The following is a 22,035-nucleotide window of genomic DNA, read 5'->3' as shown; positions in this document are numbered from 1 at the left end:
TTAAATTCTTGATTTGATTAAATATTAGACAATCACCTGCCCTGGAAAAAATATGAAAGTGTATTGGGCACACATGGCTCTCAAAAAAGAAAACCTTTAAAACAAAATTTCATTTAAAATGACAGATATACTTCAATAAATCAGAAACAAAATTCATTAGAGGAAGAAATATTTTAACACACTCCAATAATCTGGCTGCATCTAGTTAAACCCTTAAACCAGCAGAATTCAGACTGTTTCTGTAACAGTGAATCTGATAAACCAGAAACACAGTTCAGCTGTTCTCACAGTGGAAACGGGTCAGAACCAACAAGCACTGGTTCTGTTCTACATGTGACGACGATCCAGCTGTATTTCCTTTACTTCTGGGCTAAATAGACCAGATTAGCAGCCAGGCAGACTACACCGCTCTCTATGACGTACTGAGAGCATTAACTCTGTTATGATGGATTACTCAGCTGGTCTCTCCACCCGCTGCTCCACCGATGATACAGTGTGGATATTGACATCCAGCTGTATGTGACCCAGAAAGTTACCAGCTACTTACCTGTTGATACAGGCAACATGGCACGCCATCACATGTCTCTGAAACTGAATATCCAACATTTCCAGACTTTACACAGGATACAGACCAAAGCTTCCCCAGCTGGGTGGGTTTACCAAATGCCAGGGTCTTTGTTGAAGAAAAATCTGAAGGTCAAGTAACTGAGACCAATAAGTCTGTGAATGACTTAATTGGAAGAATCTGTGTTGTCTTGTGTTTCCTGAACCAGATCCATTCACACTGCGTTTGAAATGTGCATCACGATGTTCTTCCAAATGCAAACAAAGGCGTTGAAGGGGGTTTGGAGCCTCTCCAGTGAAGAGCTGAAGGTGTTCCTCAGACAGGCAGCCGGTCAAGGTGGCTCTGCTCACAGTCTGCCCTAACTGACGAAGACCACCAGAAAGTTTGATATGACATCTGGTCATTGTCCCTGATCAGTGGCGCAAAAAGTGGGTATGCAGGGTATGCAACGCATAGGGGCGCAGCACCAGAGGGGGCGCCAAAACCCCGTCTGGAGGGGGCGGCGCGCCGATGATGTTCTCCCATACACTTCAGCGCGCCTTACGCTCTTTGACCTCGCGCACATAACGAGGCAAATGTAGCGAGTTTTAACTTTCACGTATCGTCGCCTCAGGGGGAGGGGGGATCGAGTGAGCGTCGCTCCTTCAAACTGACGTTCTTTCCCTCGGGGGGGGAGATCTATGTTTTCGCATCCACCTGAATAATATGTAGTTGCGCCACTGTCCCTGATTAGTTTACAATCAAACCCTGGGAGATGCAATATTTTAGCTATGCTAGGTCAAAATACCAGAAATCAATCAACAGCATCCTCCTCATTTTCCTTAATGACTTATACCAGAGCTAGAAACACCACCTCTGACTGCACAATAGATTCTTCAAAGATATTTATTCTCCCAGAATGTGCAACGAAAGGGAAATTATCAGAGATGGTCGCCGCGAGAGCTGAGACCTGGATGGTCAGTTAATTCAGCCTTCCTGACTATGAACACACATTATGTTCTGTTTGCTGTTTTTGGGTATTTCTTAGCAGAATTAAGGGAAACATTACTACCTGCACTACAGCAGTTCCTGGAGAACACCAGCAAAGTTATTGAGACTTAGCAAAGATCCAGTCTGTCTACATTGGGCTTAGCTGATATGCTGAGTTGTTTTTTTCTGCACTGGAGCAGCAATACAGGGTTCATATCCCATGTGGAATAGTGGCACACAAGCAAATAATAACTAAGCTCTAAGAAAACAGTCCTTGTACTGTGAAGTCTGATAATTTTCTGAAATATTTCATTGTAAGACATGGACAGAAACTGTATTCTGCCGTGGTTCGGTATAATAACCTTTTGGCCCATATTCATCTTTCATAAGGTGCTACAGCAATTCATTAAAATCAGGTCCAAAAGATCTTCCAGGCTGACCAGATATAAACCTACAGGCTGAAAATCTAGATTTTTACATGATGTTAGACGTCTGGAGAAATTTAAAATAATAAAACTAACAACTATCAGAGATAAAACTGAGAATAAAGACACTGATTTGTTGAGATTTCAGGATTTACCTAGTTATTTTGTGATTTTTGGGAGTTTATATAGATAGACAAATATGTGAGTTTTGTAGAATGTGTAACCTTGGAAACCTGTATGTTTTTTTTTTGTTTTACCTCATTTGATGATGGGGTGGGGGTGATTACTAGTGCCCCCTACTGGCCACAAATAAAACTTCCTTCAATACAATATATACAATATAATATAATATGGTATAATATAATGTAATAACCGATGTGATTCTTTGATTAATAATGATGTAATCATTTATTGTTTTTTGGCTAAATTAGCTCTTTTGATTTTGTTCACTTCTGGTAAAACTATCAGATAGTAAACCTATCTCAGTTAAAGAGTTAGTGTTTCACCACTAACATACTTTAATATGCTAAGACTGAGAATCATGCCGCTTTGTTTTTCTTAAGGATACGATTGGGTGACATTTTGAGACGATGGCTCCTTTAGTTAACGTTATTCTGTCCAGTCAATGAAGTTACTGCCAGGCTGCAGGACTCGTTCTCTTTTGGAGAGTAAAAATGTGGAGAAGCGCCTCTTGTAACAACTACGGCTCCCAGCCTTTTGTCTCTGGCCTTGCATGTCTAAAGAGTGACATTTTTCCCATGTCACTCTTTAGGAGGAGAGTGTCTGTTTTCAAGTCTTGCCATGCAGTAAATTCTGAATTATCTTTATGTATAGACTGGTACAAAAATATAGCTTAATCCGTTTTTCATCAACATCTAAAGAAATGCTCAGTGTTTCTCCTCATGTTTCACAAGTTTTTTTTCATGTAGGCAAAAGAAAGTCAACTTTGTTCTCATCTGACCAGCGTTCTTCTAACCAAAGCGTGTTCTGTCGACAAATGTTTTTTCCTGAGCTGTGGATCTGTGCAGCTCCCCCAGAGTTACCATGGGCCTCTCCCAGCTGTGATGGCCCGTCATAAACCCAACACTGAAACCATGCGTAATATTGTTTTCATCACCGTACAATCCTTTGTAATTGAGGGGTAATTTGGGTAAGTAAACTGAGCAATGAAATTAAATAAAAGACCTAAATAAAAGGAATAAATCAGAAACCGAAAACACTTGGATGAAATGTGACTTACAACAACATCTTAATATAATATAATATAATATAATATAATATAATATAATATAATATAATATAATATAATATAATATAATATAATATAATATAATATAATATAATATAATAGTGACTGGTTGTTGTGTAATGAGTTCTCCAGTGGATGGTGGGGTTGGGGGCGGTGTCTGGGAGAGTGAGGAAGTCAGGGAGGGGTGAGACAGAGAGGCGCTGACTGACTGACTGACTGGCCCACCGGGCAGCAGCAGCAGTTCGGTTCGGCTCGGTTCGGGCAGCAGACGGCGGTCCATATCTGCCTATTGTCGGCTCTGCTCTCCCCGCTCCACCTCTCTTTTCTTTCCTTTCTTCCTTTTTTGAAGCCGGTTGAGAAAAAAAAATGTCAGCCAGACCGGGATTCTACCGGCAGGAGCTGAACAAGACCGTATGGGAGGTTCCGGAGCGGTACCAGAACCTGACGCCGGTGGGCTCTGGAGCCTACGGCACAGTGTGGTGAGTGTTGGTGTGCGGCGCGGCGCGGTGCGGCGCGGCGTGGCGCGGCGCGGAGGGGCGAGGCTTCGCCGCCACAATGTTTACTGGAAGTCATGCAGCAGACATGAGCTTTGGTCTGGACTTTCTGCTTTTATTCCTTTAAAATTTAGGAAAGAGTGAACTATTACTGCTCGCAAACAAAGATCAATAAATAGCTGTTAGTGCACGAAGCGGATTTAAAGAATGAAACCGGAGTTCCCTCCTGGTCCCAAACATACAGCCTCTTATTTTCAGCTGCATCCCTGCAGGTCCCCGCCTGAGCATCACAGCCAGGCTGATACCCAGGAATCCAGCTGCTTGCATCATCATCATCATTCCCATCATCATCATCATCATCATCATCATTATCATTATCATCATCCAGCACTTTCTTTGCTTTGCCACCTGCACACACTCTTTGTTTCCTGCCCTGTAAAATCGCGCAGTTGCTTCATATTTGGGCAAATACTTCATTAGCTAGTGGTATGTCGTTGCCATGGCAATATGTCGTGGTGATACTCCTTGAACTGTGTTCATTAAGCTACACCAGCAGACTGCCTAAAGAAGAAAAGGAGATTTTATGTTCTTGTTTTAAGAATAAAAAAAAATTTTTTAATTATTTTTTTTTTTTTTTAGAAAGTATACATAAAAAATGATAGAACTCCAAGGTGTGATAAAGCCAGTGGCGTCCCCAGAAATGTTCCATAGGGGTGGCCAGATCCCAGCCAGTAAGGAAATTTGATTATGGGATAAGAAAAAGTTTTGAGCTTCACATTAATGGCTTTTTATGTAAGAAAAACGTTTTGTAAAACGCTGTGAGACCTTTTTGCATGCTTACTGCAAGCCTTGTAGAGAACACAGCAAACCGCAACAATGGCGTACTACTGGACTTTTGTCATTTTCACAGTGAAACATGATGGTGGCAGCAGCATCTTGTTGGGGTGCTTTTCTTCAGCGGGGAGGGAGGAGCTCTTCAGAGCATATGGGAAGATGGAGGGAGCTAACTACAACGCTATCCTGGATGAAAACATGTTAGAGGCTAAAAAAGTCTTGAAACCCAGTTAGGATTATGGGCTAGGTCTACTTTAATCTGTCAGAATGACCCAGTCAAAGTTCAGCAATAAGTTTTGGAGATTGATTATGAATGCATGCCACATTTGTTCAGATTTAGATTTTTAAAGAAAACACATTCAAATCCGTGCTGGTAACGTGAACAATGTGTAATTGTTTAAGCAATATGTGGGCATTAGCTCTTGATTCTCCTCTCTTCTTTTCAAGAAGTGATTCTATCCTCTGGACTGAATCAGGTTCACCCTGTCAGTCCCAATTTAAGGCCTCTTTTTGTCAAAGAGGTTCATGGAGTAGTTTCATTAGTGTAACAGGACCTGTGATTCCGCAGAGTGGGATGACGGATTGGGTCAGATTACACACAAACTCAGGCTGTTTGGCCACACCTAACGAAACCCGTGGCTGCATGCTAAGACAGCAGCTTTGATCCCATCAGCTCACAAACTGCTAGCATGACTTCACTAAAAATACCGTCTGTCATATCTGATCTGTTTGCTTCGTAATTTCGGTGTTTTGCATCTTGCAGCTTTCAGAGTTGTGCTCAGAAATAGCAGCAGATTAAAAATGTATGGCTGGATCACGACTTCTGCTGCAGTTTCTCCGTCTCTGGAAGTATTTCTTTCACAGCACAAACTCGTCAAGCATGTCTTTGTGTCCTCAAGGTTGCAGAATGAAGAAGGTTGCTCAGTGTGGAGCTGATCTTCTTGGACAAAAATAATATGTTGCCAAAGGCTGTTTAGCATTCAGGGAACACAATCCCAAAATATGTTTTTAGACTTGATACAAGTGTGACCATGTGACCTCTACTGCTGCCCATTGCAAGGGATATAAAGTTTTTTCTTCTCCAGTAACAAAATAGGATGATTATAATTGCAAAGACTGTTTTATTTACCAGCGACAGTAAATGTAGTATAAAAGTATTATAGAATTAACACTGAAAATAATACAGTTTAGTGGTCAGTTCAGCATTTTCAATCATTTTTGTTTTACTGCAGACTCCCAGGCGGTCCTTACTGGAACCAGCAGACCATATTACATATGTTTGCATATTTCTATATCTAATAGGATGTCATTAGTTTGATTTACCACTTGAATTATAGAAGATGAAATTTGTTTTTATGACTTTATCTTAAGAGTATGATCAATTTGTCTATCTATGTAGCAGCAAAAGTCATTTGGCTGTGACAAAACGTTAAACAATTAAAAAGACTCTAGTCTTTATCAGACATCAGGACAGATGCCATTACAATCTCAAGAAGCTTCTGAATTATTAAAATAAATCTTGCTATTCTCAGATTCACAATCATATGTTTCTGGATTAACGTGTCATTTTTTTTAACCACGTGCAGTTTAGCAATGTTAATAATCCTAGTTGTAGTTATTATTGCAAGATTTTAATTGTCATTAATTGTTAGATCAAACAGTTTTTTGTTCAATTTTCTTTTACTCCATTGTACATTTAAACTTGCATAAATGTACAAGTTTAAATGTATTTTTGTACTTTTAAGAATTGTTTTTCAGTTTCTATTTTTGCTACTCTATTTTAATGATTTATACTTTAGCTTTATCCAAAAAGTTGGCAGTTCTGTTGGTCTACGCTAGCACAGTGTTGCTCAACCCTGGTCCTCAGCGCCCCCCTGCTCTGCATGTTTTAGATGTGCCTCTATTCTTGAACAGCTAATTCAAATTACTGCAGTACTGCAGAAGAATATTAATCACCCAGAAATACAATTCAGGTGTGTGGCAGAAGGGAAATACTTAAAACACGCAGGACAGGGGGCGGTGAGGACCAGCGTTGAGGACCAGCGTTGAGAAACACTGCGTTAGCAATTTGTAGCATTTGCTAGCTTGCCATGCTAACATTGTTTTAGCCAACCTCAAACTGCACAATTATATTTTAATCTATTACTTTGAGTTATCTTTTCAAACCAATAACTTATATACCCTTTTAAATGTCTTCAGCTTATTGCATCAATTTATAAGTTCTTTTAGCCATGTATGGTTCAGGAGTTTAGCTAACTTTTATCCAGTTTTATCCAACTCCTTAAATATGGTAATAATCCAATTAATTGTAATAAATAAAGCTGTTTTCCAATTTTTTTACTTAATCTCTTCGTGAGGATATTAAGTAATGTTATTGCTTTATGCCTTTGTTTTCAGCAGTCATTGGTTTTAGCTAGATTATTCCACCATCCCACCGCTTTTTGCTAGCTAAAACAGTTTTGCCACCTATGTCGGCCAAAGATAGTCAGTTACAATAATGCTTCACATGCTCACATGTTATTTAATTCATGTGAGTATGATAAAACCTAGACATAGCTCTAATTAGGTTAAATGGTTTTAGAGTCGTGTCACTTAAATCTCTGTAGTTGACATACTGTAGATTCTTCCCACAGCTCCCTATCTTATTGTGTATATTATCATACTTAAAAACATGCTACGTGGAGTTAAAATTAGACAGATCTTATTCAATATCAAGCCCTGTAACATCTTTATGTTTGTCCATTTTGATGTGCTACTGATTGAATTGTGTGCGTGTGTGTGTGTGTGTGTGTGTGCGTGTGCGTGTGTGTGCATGCGTGCATGCGTGTGCATGCGTGTGTGTGCATGCGTGTGCGTGCGTGCGTGTGTTTTGGGATAAAAGGTGGGGTACATTACTTTAGCTGTAACATCACTATTTCACTGTATTGTTTTCTCCATTTTGAAGGGCCAGTTGACTCTATGGGAAGGAAATGTTAATGCTGACCTCAAGGGTCATAAGATTAACCCAATAAATCAGAAAATTGGTCATGCTGTCAGTTTCACTTTTATTTTCAAGTATGTGGTGTCCAGAGGGGAAAGTGAGTCTTCACCAGTGTTTGCATAGTTTTCATGAGGAGATTAAGTAATGTTATTGCTTATTATTTATTGTAATATTTCAGTATATGTCTAAATGCGTTTGCAGTGGATGGAAGCTGTAGTGTACTTGCTGTGGAATTTTCCCACATGTCCAAATAAATATGGGAGAAGCACTATTGTGTCAGGGATATAATTGAACTCTACCCTAGCTTCTTTGCATTTCTAATTTTGATCTCTAGCCTTTGTCACCAATTTTCTCATGGTAGGGTCTGACCAACACAGGAAGGGGGATGGGAGTTGGGGGTGCAAAACGTAGAAGTGATGGGAGTTAGCATAAGTACCGCTTCTTAAAGGGCACCATTACATCTCTTGTTACTTATCAAAATAAAGTAACAAGTAGTTCTCGAAACCCGCTTAAAACTGCTGACCTCAGGTCAAGGATGTGGATATTTCACAAAACGCGCCGAAACGAAAGCTGAAGAATATGTTCCCTCTTCTCTGTGAAGAATAAAATGACAGAATGCAGAATTGGCTGTAGTGATAGTTTAGAAGCACAGAGCCTGGAGTGCCACAGGAAGTATTGTTATAAATACAAAACACACTTAATAATTAAACATGTGCCATTTCTCGAATTTTGATGAGATGCGAGACAAAAACTTTAAAGAACTGCAAGCTTTTCAGCTTCATGTCATCAAGCTGTAAACACACTGAATATTTACTTTCCTCAGAAGACACTAAGACAGAAAGAGACTGGGTTTGAACGAGAGTAGCTATTAATTCAGTATATTGCTTTGTTTATTATGTTTTTGCCACAATTATTGATTAAACATATGCTAAACTGGTTTGAGAAATGAGTTCAGAGTTTTCTCTGACCCTGTTTGAAGTTTTAATGACATAACTGCAGTAGAGGTTTATTGACAGGTGGACCAGGGCCGTGAAGAAGACATAAAAGTTGCAATCGTAAAGATAAATGTTTCAAGCTGCTGTTTGGAGAGTGCAGAAAATATGATATCTGTCCAAATATTAATCATCTATGGATGTCCATTTGAGCAAACGAGAATATTTAGAGAATGTGACTTTTTTCATACTTTGTGCTCAAATTTAGCCTAAGTAAAAGTGTTTAAGGTCAAGTTGGAAGAAGCTCCATTGTAAGGTAACTTTTTATTCACATTTTTATGTGAATAAAAGAATCTTTGTAATTCTTTAACCAGGTTGTTGTTCAAATAGATATTTTTTATGTGACATTTTGCATAAAAGGATCAATAATCAATTTTATCAACCACTTTTTATCAACCAAATGGAAGATGGACGAAAATATTTCTTCCCTCCAACTTGACATTTAACTCCAGGTCTCACTCTGAATTTCTAACAAATAGTTGCTCTTGTTACTCAAATAACTGTCACATCCTGCTTTAGAAGACTGTTATGAAATGCAGTGTATGTGTTTAGAGGTGAAGTTGTTCCTAAGTTTTTACATGTATGCTAAGCTAACTGAACTAGCAGTAGCAAGGCTAGCCTTGGTACAGTTCTGTCTACCACTTTAGCACTGTGCAGCATTTCCAACTCCTCCCTCTCCTCAATATTCAATAGATCAATATTTTAACCTCATTTTTAATATAGAGGGTAATATGTAAAATACAAAGTAACATCCTTATTAGTTTGGCCCTTTCTCGCCTCATTTATTGATGAGCGTACTCTTTAAGCCATGTTGTCCATTTATTTAAGTGTTCTCTGTGTTCTCACTAAAATGCATTTTAAAAACTCTTTCAGCCATCTTTAAATGTCTCAAAGTCAGTTCTCATATTTAACTCTTTATGCACATTTTTCAATCATTTTAGCTAGCTGAAGCAGTTTTCTGTTAGCTTTTGCTGGAACTCTGCCTTGGTGAGTCCACCAAACATATATACTATCCACTCATTTGATTACAGTTGCATGACACGTTGAATGATAGTCGTCAATATATCAACATGTGCAATATCACAAAGAATCCAATATTTGATAGGACATATTTCAGTCATCCATGCTGTGTAAAAGCACAGTATTTTGGCCAAGTGTTTCCGTCCTAAACGATCACAGCTGCTGTAGATTGAGATGCTCATATAAATGGAGGATATGATCTGTGATGATAAGGGAAAAAAAGTCAGGAAATTGAAATTGTCAGCAGAATTTTTAGCAATAGTATCACATTCATATTTTCCAGATATTGTTAAAAGTGTTAATATATATATTTCAATTTCTTTGATTGTCTTTACTGCTGGTATTTAGAGAAGTCACCAACAACAGAAGGTAGCTAACAGAATTAATGCAGATTTCAAATTCAAGACTTTTTAAGACCATTATGAATAAAAGTTAAGACACATATCATGGCAGAAATATACCAAGGAAATTTCTGGGATCTTTTAGTGGCTGTTTGTGGCTCTTGGCAGCAGTTTTGTGCTTCTCATACGGCATATGGCTCTCTGCAGCTTTAACCCTCGCAGTGCCAAGCTTTTTTGCACAGAATGCATCTAGCCTTGCAGGGGCTGGCAACAGAGGCAAGTTGTCCAGGAAACCATTGATGAACTAGCAGATTTTAACCTGACAGAACAACATGAAGAAGTCTGCATGTGACTCAAACGTATGCCTGATAGAACAGTCCTGTGAGAAAAAACCTGCAGAGACTATTCCTCCCACAACACTATTTACGACTTGTGATTGTTATGGTTTGTTTAAGGCCAACTCAAAATGTCTTTAATGAATTTAAGACATTTTAAGGTCTTAATTTCAGCTACATGAATGTAAGACTTTTTATGGATGTCTAAATGTGGAAAATTTGGTGATGTCACGGATTCTAGATAACAGGTCGGCGTTTTTTTCTTCTTTATATATTTAAATCAATCATTTTCACAGATGAGGAGGCCTGGTTAAAAATAGTTCTCTTTGCAGCAGACATTAGCTGCTCCTCCTGCGCCTCCTGTCCCATTTTGAAGTCTGAGGATGTTGAAATGAAGCTGAAACAAAAGAGGAGATCAGAAATCAATGGCTTCTAATAGTGGAGTGAGTGTGTGGGAGGGAGGGTGTGTGTGTGTGTGTGTGTGTTGACAGTGGAGTGCTGAGGCCCTTGTATGGAAGCTGGCAGAGTAAAAAGGTATGTGTGAGTCTGTGAGGCCTGGCTGGTGTCAGATGGAGCAGGCTGGACGTCCCGGCTGGACTCTGTGTGGACATCAGGCTTGGCAGCAGGTGATTCAGGACCACAGTCAGCTGTTTATTCAAACATGTTCACATTACAGACCATCTTAAGTTACTGTAGAAAATTATATGAGCTCTTTTTTGTTTGCTTTGTTTTGTTTTCTTAAGGGAAATGACGTAGCATCTCCCCTGCTGTCTCTGTTTAGTTCTGTTTAGATAATCACATTTTACAAGTTTCACTTCTTCTCGCTCTGTTTCTGCCGTGCTGGCTGGCGTTTCTCAACCCTCATCCTCCCTTCCTGCCTGCCTGTCTGATGCCTGTATTGACTGTGAGTCAAAACGAAGCTGGCAGGCTTGAACAGACATCGGCTCAACAATGGCGGCTGCAGCGAGGCTTAGCGATTGTTACGTGGTCGGACATTTTCAGTTCAATAGAGGAAAGTGGGGAAAAAAAAATAAACCAGCAGCACTTGAATAAAGTGTTACATCCTCTTTCTCTCCGTCTGCCTCCGCCCGCCTGTCTCCCATTATCCACCTGATCCAGCGCAGACTCACTCAGCTCCAGCTGATTCCAGGTTCACCCATCAGGAACCTCTTTCTACCTCCAGGTGCCAGTGAAAAAGTCTTCATCCCCTTACAGATCTGTTTTGCTTTTCCCTTTTGTCCCACTTTCCACCAGCAGTCATTACGTTTGGGGTGTGGTTACTTTTTCACACAGGGCCTGGTTGGTTTGGACAGGTTTCTTGGTGACACTTTATTTGAAGGGCTGTTTCATAAACATGACACGACTCCTGTCATGGGAATGGAGGAGTCTTCATGAGTGTTTATGACTGTTGTCATGAAGTGTAATTCTGTAAGTAATGACATTTTATTGCAAAGTTGTAATAAAAGTTGCATTAAAAGTGTCAAGTTTGCATTATTCATTAAATAATGGCACTTTTCAGAAAAATTACGTGAAAACTTGCATTAAAAGTCCATTAAGTATTAAGTATTTGCATTAAAAGTGTCATTATTTACCGAATGACACTTCATGACAACAGTCATAAACATTCATGAAGACTACCGCTACTTTTTTCTGCCATAATAAATGAAAGGATCATTTGAATAAAGAGCTTCTTGCGTCTGTCTTCCCTCCCAGCTCGGCTTATGACGTGGTCTCCAGGCAGAAGGTGGCGGTGAAGAAACTCTCCAGGCCTTTTCAGTCTCTGATCCACAGCCGCCGCTCGTACCGCGAACTTCGGCTTCTCAAGCACATGAAACACGAGAACGTTAGTGAAAAAAAAAAAAAGAAGAAGAAGAAAATGTTAAAATACCCCTATCCGGATAGACAGACCCATGTCTCGGCTTGTGTCTCTGCAGGTCATCGGGCTGCTGGATGTCTTCACGCCGGCGGGGACACTAGAAGACTTCAACGAGCTGTAAATCCGTTTTCACTTGGTATTTCCCACAAGCTGTTCAGGTGGAGCAGCTTTTATGCATGTGGATGAACGTGGGGTTGACCTGAGGGGGATTAAAGGCTTGCGGAGATCTCTGACGGTTGCTATGGCAGCATCGAAAATTCCCCCACCCCTATCCATCTTTGCTTTTTCAGCTACCTGGTGACCAACTTGATGGGCGCAGACCTCAACAACATCGTCAAGTTCCAGAGGCTGTCGGACGAGCATGTGCAGTTCCTAATTTACCAGCTGCTCCGCGGCCTGAAGGTAACCGAGAACAGAGACGTTTCCTCCACACATCGTCAGGATGCTAACTGGTTGTCCATCAGCAGTGAAGTAGAGACTGAGGTTTCTGTGTTGAAGGAAGTTATATTTCTGCTTAGAAGGTAGCGTGGAGGTTAGAGGAACCGAACAAGCCCAGCTGCTCAGACAGGCAGCTGTAGAGAGGCGCTCCATTCAGCCTCAGCCCGTTACCATGGCGAAGACAAAAGCAGTCTGCCTGTAAGGAGAAACTAATGTGGTGAGCTGCTCTCTGACCTCTGCCTCCTTTATGTCCTCTCTCCCGTGCCCTCCTGCCCCACCCCGCCGCCGGCTGAACAGTACATCCATTCAGCTGGACTGATCCACCGGGTGAGTTCCTGCTTCTTGTCCTGGTTTGGTGAGGAAACTCAAAAGATAGACGTCTAAATGTAGAACCAGACGCTCCGTCTGCTCCGCTCCGGTGTTTCTGACAAGATTTTATGTGATGGAAACGTATCAGTGAAGTGAGTGAAAACGGTTAGGAGTCACTCAAACCTTCCTTGGTGGTGTCCGAGTAACGGGGGCTGAATGATAACGCACAATGGAGTATTAGGGCCAGGCTAAAAGAAAGTTAATTACAATATCTAAGTCATAATAATAGGAAAATAAAGTAATAAATATACAAGAGTAGTCATAACATAGCGAAAATAAAGTCATAATGTTATTAAAGTAAAGATATTAGGAGAATTAAGTAGTAATATTATGAGAATGCGTCCATAAAAAATAATTTCAAATTAAAATGAGGAATGATGAATATGTGAAGTTATCCTCGGTATCTGTTTTACAGAAAAGGAAACATTTCATCTTTTAACACATCAGCATCAAATTCTTATCAGTAGCAGGACTTTGAAATGATTGTTGAAATGACCGAGTCTGTTTGAAGAAAGAGCCTTGGACTAGACCAGCTGGTCACATCAGATTCTTATTAACTCTATCAAAAGATTTATTTTTTATTACACTTTTTTTTCTCTCTTAACTTTGAGGCTTTCTTCTGGTAATGTTGAGTCTTTATTCTGCTACATTCTCACAATTAAAATAATAAATGTACAACATTCAAGAAGGGCTGTAAGAACTTGAGCAAAGCTCAGTGAATACCTGCATCTATGCACAGGCCAAACTGTCCTGGCATTATGAGAACCTGCCTAATTAGATATTTAGTTTGTTGCGGTATCCTGGCAACATGCCGGCCTAGATCATATCATCTGTTCTGAAATGATCATATCCTCTTTTCTAATCAGTAGCATTTGCTCTATTTATGACACAAGAAATGAGCTCAAGGAGTAAAATTTCCTGTTGCTTTTATTGGTTGTGTAAACAGCCTTTATGGGGCCAGGCATGCAGTTACTTCACTCTGTGTTTATTCTCCCTCGTGATTCATGGAAAATGAGCTTCTGAACATATTTTAGATGTTATAATTAAAGTTACATTTCTTTTTAAAAATTTTTACTTTAACAGTGTTTGATAATTGTGTTAAACTCATATTTTACTAAAAGGAAATGTGGTTATAAATATGAATTTATTCATGTCTACTGGCAGCGGTTTGCTCTTTGTAGCTTGGATTTGATCAGGAGTTCAAGTTCCTGCTTTAGTTAGAATCATTCGGTCCAACAGGAACCAAAACTCCCATTGATGGAAAGAAGGTGAAATCTAAAGAAAAAAAAGGTCAATTAAAGTCAATGTGAAATAGAATCCATAATTCATTAGAAATACTAAACTACCAACTGATACATGTAGGCCAGTCACAATAAATTCAGCTGGATAATAAATTGTTCCAGAAGTTATTGCGATAAACGATAATATTGTTGTCTTGAGACCATTTTTAAGTGATAATATGCAAGAGCACTAATGAACACTTAACACTGGAACTGGAAGACATTTTAAATAGCCAAAATAAATAAGCAAAATAACAAATAAAATAAATGTTGTCTTTATAAACAAAATTGTCCTTCAAAAAAGAGCTAGTTAAGCACCAAACTGAAGACTTTTATCTTCCAGTTTTTGGTAGATTGAGAGGAAAAAAAGAGATAAACAATAAATCATGCCAATGGAAATTATTGAGTTTGTTTTAATTTATCTTGCAATTAATTGAGTTATTGATTATTGTGACAGGCCTAGATACATGTTGTTATTTGTGTGATGTTGGAACAAAACATTAACACAAATTTGCAAATCAACCCTGAGCAGTTTATGAATCATAATAAGGAATGAGTCCTCTTTATATGACATGTTAGATATACTGGACCTCTGTCTATTCATGGTTCAGTTTTTCAGGATTTGCTGATTAACATATTTTTCTGTGGAACGAAACTCCAAATTATTCCTGGAAAATTCACCTAAACAGTTAAAAGACACATCAACTTTAGAAGCAGAAATACCTATTGGCTGATTTTAAGAATTCAGCCAATCCAAGAGTGCCATGTGTTTTCCTTGCTGCTGATTGACTGACACGCCTAGAGAGGCACTAAGGAAACTGGAGATGTTAGTTTCTGCCGTAGCACAAAGGCAGCTAACAAATTATGCATATTAATACATACTAATATCCATCCATATGCGTATTAATGCATGTTAAGGTGTATTTGGTGTTTGAACCATTAAAATAATGAGCTATGCGTGTTTGGTCTCATGTATTCCTATATATATTATTCAGGGTACACTCTATATTTAATCTAAATCAGCATCTTCATCCCATTATGACTTTATTTGTTTTTAATTTACTGATATTTACTGGTGTTTTAATGTCCCTTTTTAGGACCTCAAGCCAAGTAACGTGGCCGTGAACGAAGACTGTGAGCTCAGGGTAAGATCCACATTCACGTCAACGCTGCAACTTCTACTGGAGCCTCAGTGGACCGTAAAGGAAACCTTCTTCTATTCCCAACAGATACTTGACTTTGGACTGGCCAGACAGACGGACGATGAGATGACAGGATATGTGGCGACACGTTGGTACCGAGCACCAGAGATCATGCTGAACTGGATGCACTACAACCAGAATGGTGAGCAGTTCTGACACAGCGGACATTCAGGAAGTGAACTCTTTGAAGACGGCTTGACTGAAGATCTTTGGTTTCTGTTCCAGTTGATATCTGGTCTGTGGGCTGTATCATGGGAGAACTGCTGAAAGGAAAAGTCTTGTTCCCCGGCAGTGACTGTATCCTTTACCGTCTTGGCATGAGTCCTCTTTCTACTTCGCAGGAATCTCCCATCACCTCTCTGAGGCGCAGAGATCTCTCACGGATTTGCATTACAATCCTTGCTCTTTCAGAACCGGAGCTCTGCTACTACGTGGAATGAATAGCGACAACAAAAGGCTGAATTATCTAGAGTTTCCTATTCAGAGCCAAAGAACTGAGCTAAATTTAATTATATCGTCTGATCTTTGAGTGTTGGGTAACTTGCAATGCCTAAAAAAAGCAGTCTGCAGTTTGTGTCAATATGCTACCAAGACTCAGGCTGCACCGTGTAAAACTATTTCCTCAAGGAATCACTTAAACAGATCCATTATGGGAACCCGAGGTTGGCTAAAAGATCTGATGACATTCTAGAACAGGAGGTCAAACAAGAACCCACAACATCCAACGTCTAGTTCACACAGCATGACTTTTATGCCCGTTTCTGTGCCGATTTTCCATTTCCAACCATTGTAAATATTCCCAGATTATTGGGATGGCTCTTAAGAAAGTCTTAAGGAATATGTCTGCCATATGTGCTATAACTGCATAGATGCAAGTCTTTAGCAATTTCATTTTGAATTTCAAGGTCACGACTTTGATTCAAGAATCAATTTTTCTATTGAAAGGTTGGTTAAAATCCTCTTTTTTTACCTTGATATGTGAAATCATCATTTGAAAACGTTTTTTCTGTCTATAAATACAAGTTGTTTGATCTGAAACCTGTAAGTTGACAGAAAGCAGAAACAGGAAACCCTTTAACTCCTCCTGCCGTTAGATATCGACCAGCTGAAGAGAATCATGGAGGTGGTTGGCACCCCGACACCGGACCTGCTGAAGAAGATCTGCTCCGAACACGTGAGTACGAACCGACCGGGAGCAGACGGGGAAATAAAACCTCTGTGCTGCTATTTTCATCCACAGCAGTGTGATCTGAGTGATCAGACATTCGGTTCACAGAGTCGCTGATTGACCAGTCGGTATGTGGGAGTGATGACCGCTGCTCTCTGTTTGCAGGCCCAGAAGTACATCCAGTCTCTTCCCTTCATGCCCCAACAAGACATGGAAAAGATCTTCAGGGGAGCAAACCCTCTTGGTGATGCACCTCAGATTAATTTATCCAACATTCTCAGCTTGTTAGAAAACCATTGAGAGCCTGATCTGATTTCTGTGACACCAGCTGCTCTGTCCGTACCGTCAGTGTGCCGCGGCCAAACCCTCCTCCACTTACCTTCCTGTTCCTGTCACCCTGGCAGCCATCGACCTGCTGAAGCGCATGCTGGTTCTGGATTGTGATGAGCGGATCTCGGCCAGCGAGGCCCTGGCCCACCCTTACTTCTCGCAGTACCACGACCCAGACGACGAGCCGGAGGCTCCGCCTTACGACCAAACGCTGGAGAGCAAGGACCGGACTCTGGAGGAGTGGAAAGGTGACAGCTTTGTGCTTTTTACGAATTCAGACCTGAAATTAAAGTCAGTATTATACAAAATCGCTCATAAAGCACATGGAGGTTGCTTTGATTCATTCGTTCATTTTGAGGAATCCTTGAATCTCCCATGGCAGCCATTCAGGTGTGCCCTAATGCCTGTTCATGCAATGCACCGCCTCTTTACCCAAAGCTCCACTGTGGAGCTCAGTCCCCAGCCGAGCTCCCGCCCCTCCCCCACACAGTTCCTCTAGACTAGCGGCAGCAGCAATTAGCAAACACCTGGTGGAACTGCGGACCTGCTGAGCTCCTAAGAATGGCTGTAAACAGCATTATTGAGAAGCATTGTAGTGACGAGTGTCGGAAAGGATACAAGCTTCTTAAAGAGACAGACACCAATTTCCAGCAGTCAGACATGACAAATGTGTTTGAAGTTGTTTTTGATGTTTTCTGACTTTTCATAACAGCTGAAGGTAACAGTTACTCGAATGTGCTCTAAAATTGCTTCACAGGCCTGGAAAATAATAATATCCCTCCTCTAGCTTTGCAATTTATTTGCAAATATTTTCACACCCCTTGAAGTTTTTCACATTTTGTCATGTTAAGACCACAAACCTCCATCTTGTTTTACTGCGATGTTGTGTGACATAAGAAAACAAAGTGAAAATGATCCAGGCTGTGTTTCGTGCGAACAAGCGTTTCTGTTGATTTTCTTCTTCTCCTTGTGACCTGGTGGTGTGACGTTGGCGCCACCCTTTGAGTGAGAGTAGCAGTAGTCAGTGGTCAGTATGTCGCACTCTGGCATTTCTGGAGGCGGGCCAAGGAGAATGTCATGGTTAAAAGAAAGTTGTTAGATGTCTCAACTGCAGTTTGTGGCTGTAATGTGACAAAACGTTTGACATGCAAACAAAATGACTGCACATGTCTGCACCTAAAACCCTCACCATTATTTCCTAACGTGTTCTCCCCCACCCCCTCTGCTCCTGTGTGTCTGTAGAGCTGGTGTTTGAAGAGGTGAGCAGCTTTAAGGCGTCGGGCAGTAAGACAGACAGCCTCCAGGTGGAGCAGTAAGGCCCCCTCTGCTCCACCGCCACCCAGACCAACAACCACACACTCACTGGATGCAAAACAGACCATGGAGAAAAGCAACATTAATTGTGTTTGATTGTTTTTGACGTGAAAAGGGCAACGGCGGTCTACATGGGGACCAGACGCACAAACATTCCGGCCGCAGGGATCGTGATTGGGATGGTGTTAAAAAGGACATCTCTGCTGCAGAAAGTCGCTTCCTGTTACATTTTTGCTGACGGATGGTGAAATGAGGAACCGTTTGGGTGCCGAAAGGATTGGTGGGGGGAGGAACTTTGGGTTGCAGATTTGTGCTTACAGGCTGAGAGAACGGTAAAGACAAAGGTATAAATACGCACACTAGGATTTCCAAAGCAACGTCAGGGACATACCACCCATCAGTTCCATGAACCTAGTGCTTTCATTTATGGGATTCATCTTTGACCTTCTGGAGTTCCTTTGTTTGGTTCGGCACCAACTACGTTTAGAAAATGACAGAGAAATTTCATGAACAAACCTTTTTTTTAAAATATTATTGCCATTTATAACTTCAATTATCATCATGTAATAATAGTTACAAAGGTTTTGGAATTTTAACCCCTTAAATGTCTATTTTAGTGATTAAATGTCTCAAATTTTTAAGGGAAAAAAAACCCACAGTTGTTTTTTTCCCCCAAATCTGTTTATGAAATTGATCGATTTTACACAACAAGAAAATTATGAAGGAATTTCAACACCAGGGAGAATAGAAACTAAACTCCAACTAATCTCAGATTTCATTGGTAGTGTGTTCTAAACATGGAGTTCGAATGGTAGTCAATGGCAACACAAATATTAGAAGGAACACAGTTTGTGACATTTGACTTTAAAGGTAAGGTCATGTGTAACACAGGCTGCACTAACAAACAGGTTTTTCTAAACAAAATAATAATAATAATAAAAAAGCCCACAAAGAACAAGTAGAAGGACCCAGAAGGTTAAAGGTCGCCTGCGTTACACTGAAGCATGATTTATTCTCATTTTACAGTCGTGTCTTATAACTGGTACTGTATTGTAATCTCTCTCTGTTTATAATGCACAATAGCAGAATTTTCAACTTGTCCAGTCAAACAAACTACTGCTTCATCTCTCCTGCCTATTTACACCTGAACACCAACTGTGCTGTTATTAGCAAGGTAATGAATATATGCCAAAGCTGGAAGAGTGTGACAGCGCTGCAGGTGTGTGTTTACTCTGGAACCTCGCTCTCATACACGTCCTGCTGGCGGCTGATTGTTTTATCACCTGTTAGCTTTGGCTGCTCTGCTTCAGGCTCCTTGGTTTGCTGCCCGTTTGTGAGTTTACATTGATTAATGTTAAATTCTGCAAACAGCCTCAGTCCGTATCTATCCAATAAAGTACAGGAGTCTCATATAATGTGGGGATCAATCAAACAACGCAACGTTCTGGCTGTTTATGGCCACTATAAAGCTCTGTTTGTGCTCTCCAGGTCTAAAAGAAGGTCTTAAAAGAAAATAGAGTCTAGCCAGGGTCAGAGCATTGTCGGCTTTGTTTAGTTCCGTCTCTGTCTTTCATCCTTAGCGCAACGTTTTTGCCCGACATCATCTGATGCAAACCCTCAGTTGAAATGCATGAGACGCGTGTAGTCGGTGCATGTGCACATCGTCACAGCGCGTCGTCCGTGTCTTGCTGCACACTGGAGTTTTGTTCGGACCGTTTGTTCACAAAAACGAATGGCTACACTGAAATACGTGAGGTTTCTAAAGCAGGTGGAAGATTACAATATTTTAGGGTCCTTCTAGAGTGTGCTAGGCATGGGCTGGTATGAGATTCACCCTCTTCTACATCACAAACATAAAAATACCACAGTGTCTCTCTGTTTAAAATGTTCAATATATAAACAATGATATTTAGTAAGGATTGAAACAATATGGAAACGTCCTATAATCGTGCGACGCATCACATTCACATAACCAAACAGATCCCACATGACCAACCTCCTGCTTCTGGAACACAAACAAGATGGAAATAAAATCAGTCATTAATATCGACCCAGTTTCACTTATCAGATCATGTTAAAAATGACCAACATCAGCATGTAAACCGATATATATTGTGGATTCCTAAAATAAAATTCCAGTGGATTCCAGAAATAAAAATTCATATCATTATCTAGTTGCTACATGCCAGCGATCAAAGTACAATCGAAATACTACAAACAAAATAACACGGCATATTGATTATTACAGTAGTATAATACAGCATGTACTTATTGTTTTTGGTAAACAGACTATTTTTAAAATGTAGAACAAATATGTGGTAAATGAATCAGATGAGTCAGGTGGCCAGCCGGACATCCTGCTTGTAAATTTATTGTTTAAAATGGTTCTAAAAAGAGTGATGGCTGGTGCTGCCTTACTTTCCACTCTACCCCAACTATCCACAACTGTAAGTATTTCCAAATTACCAGATGTGTTTTCCTTGTGAAGTACATTAGTTTTATTTCAGCCAGCTGACCGAGCTGACTGAAATAATGCAATCTGAATAAAACTAGTGACATTATGATGACACCATCTTTTCATATCATTATAAAAAACTTTAAAACAGAATGGGAGAAACTTTTAGCAGCTTGAAAATGAAATATTTGATACACCTTGATACCAATAACTGGCCCGTGCCTAGAACAGATCTATGTTAATTAAAAAAAAATTGTTAATTGTATTAATTTAGATCAAGTTTGGGTAAGATTTTTACAGAAGCTAATGCTAATGAATTTGTTTATAAGACCCCGATCACGTTGCCCAACAGGCTAGCTAAAATGCTAGCATTTTTCTAGTATTAGCTTTGTTAGCTCATTGGGTTTAAATCTGTTGTAATGTAACTAGAAGCATTACAGTTTTAGAATTTCAGGCATTTCTGTAATCTAGAAATCTGTAATTTACCATTTTGTTTTTTATCCAAATGCACAAAATCAAACTGTGCTTTTGGTTAAATTCACTCATTTACATAATGCTAAATTAGCAGCACAAAGAGCATATGTTTACAAGTACAGTCCAAAATGTTTTTTTTTTTAAAGGTTTTTTTTATTTATAATTATTTCTTTTGCTTTCATGTAGCATTTTCAGCAAGTTGTCCATTAACACAGGATGAAAAATATTGAGACTATTGTCCTAGTAAATCGAAACGGTCTCCGTCTGAGTACTAAAAGTCTGAATGTTTAAACATGATGTGTTTATGTTAATGTATCTGTGGTGAACTTGAATAACAGCTACATACTGAATGTATATGTTTACTGTACGTATGTTTGTTAAAAGTTAGTGGTGACTTTGAATACATGTTGGCATGTGATTCAGTTGTTTGGGTTTCAGATCACTGCAAGGAATGTCAGCTCTTTTATCAACAGATAGTTATGGAAGTTCAAGCTTCAACAGAATAAATACTAAAGTTTTTTTTTTTGCACCAAATATTTTCAGTGATTTTTATGTATTCTGGCTGTATTATTAAAGAAAATGTGTTCTTAAAAGTCCAGAGTTAAATTTATTGTTGGTCAATGTAAGTTAAAGTTTCAAGAAAGTGTTACAGTGGGAAACCTTTCATAAAAAACATCCATCCATCCATTTTCTTACACCCTTGTCCCTCAGTGGGGTCAGGAGGGTTGCTGGTGCCCATCTCCAGCTAACGTTCCGGGCGAGAGGTGAGGTCACCAGCCTGTTGCAGGGCAACACAGAGACACACAGGACAAACAACCATGCACACACACTCACACCTAGGGACAATTTGGAGAGGCCAATTAACCTGACAGTCATGTTTTTGGACTGTGGGAGGAAACTGGAGTACCCAGAGAAAACCCACCAT

General features: G+C 39.9%; 1 protein-coding gene across 2 annotated transcripts; it reads left to right on the top strand.

Annotated features, from left to right (window-relative positions):
• The first annotated feature begins 3,384 nt into the window (after positions 1-3,384).
• On the top strand, positions 3,385-21,706 carry mapk11 (mitogen-activated protein kinase 11). Of its 2 annotated transcripts, XM_081603935.1 has the most exons (12): positions 3,387-3,687; positions 11,918-12,047; positions 12,139-12,197; positions 12,371-12,482; positions 12,816-12,845; positions 15,265-15,312; positions 15,397-15,511; positions 15,595-15,666; positions 16,464-16,543; positions 16,703-16,781; positions 16,942-17,115; positions 18,110-21,706. In XM_081603935.1, exons 1-12 carry the CDS (start codon positions 3,575-3,577, stop codon positions 18,181-18,183), a joined length of 1,086 nt encoding a protein of 361 aa, XP_081460061.1. In that variant the 5' UTR covers positions 3,387-3,574; the 3' UTR covers positions 18,184-21,706. The 2 variants fall into 2 exon arrangements, with proteins under 2 accessions (XP_081460060.1, XP_081460061.1); XM_081603934.1 differs by having other exon boundaries at positions 3,385-3,687; positions 15,265-15,511.
• The last annotated feature ends 329 nt before the right edge of the window (positions 21,707-22,035 follow it).

Source organism: Poecilia reticulata, chromosome 23 (assembly GCF_904066995.2).
Source record: "Poecilia reticulata chromosome 23, P_reticulata-male-v2, whole genome shotgun sequence".
NCBI lineage: Eukaryota > Metazoa > Chordata > Actinopteri > Cyprinodontiformes > Poeciliidae > Poecilia > Poecilia reticulata.
Note: the sequence above shows the minus strand (reverse complement) of the source record. Positions and strands in the feature narration are given on the sequence as shown.

Bases quoted from the DNA above. Each gene is read 5' to 3' on its own strand.
- mapk11 (XM_081603934.1), top strand. From the start codon at position 3,575: ATGTCAGCCAGACCGGGATTCTACCGGCAGGAGCTGAACAAGACCGTA. The intron at 12,198-12,370 runs GTAAATCCGTTT...TTGCTTTTTCAG, and splicing joins CTAGAAGACTTCAACGAGCT to CTACCTGGTGACCAACTTGA. The intron at 15,667-16,463 runs GTATCCTTTACC...TCCTGCCGTTAG, and splicing joins CTTGTTCCCCGGCAGTGACT to ATATCGACCAGCTGAAGAGA.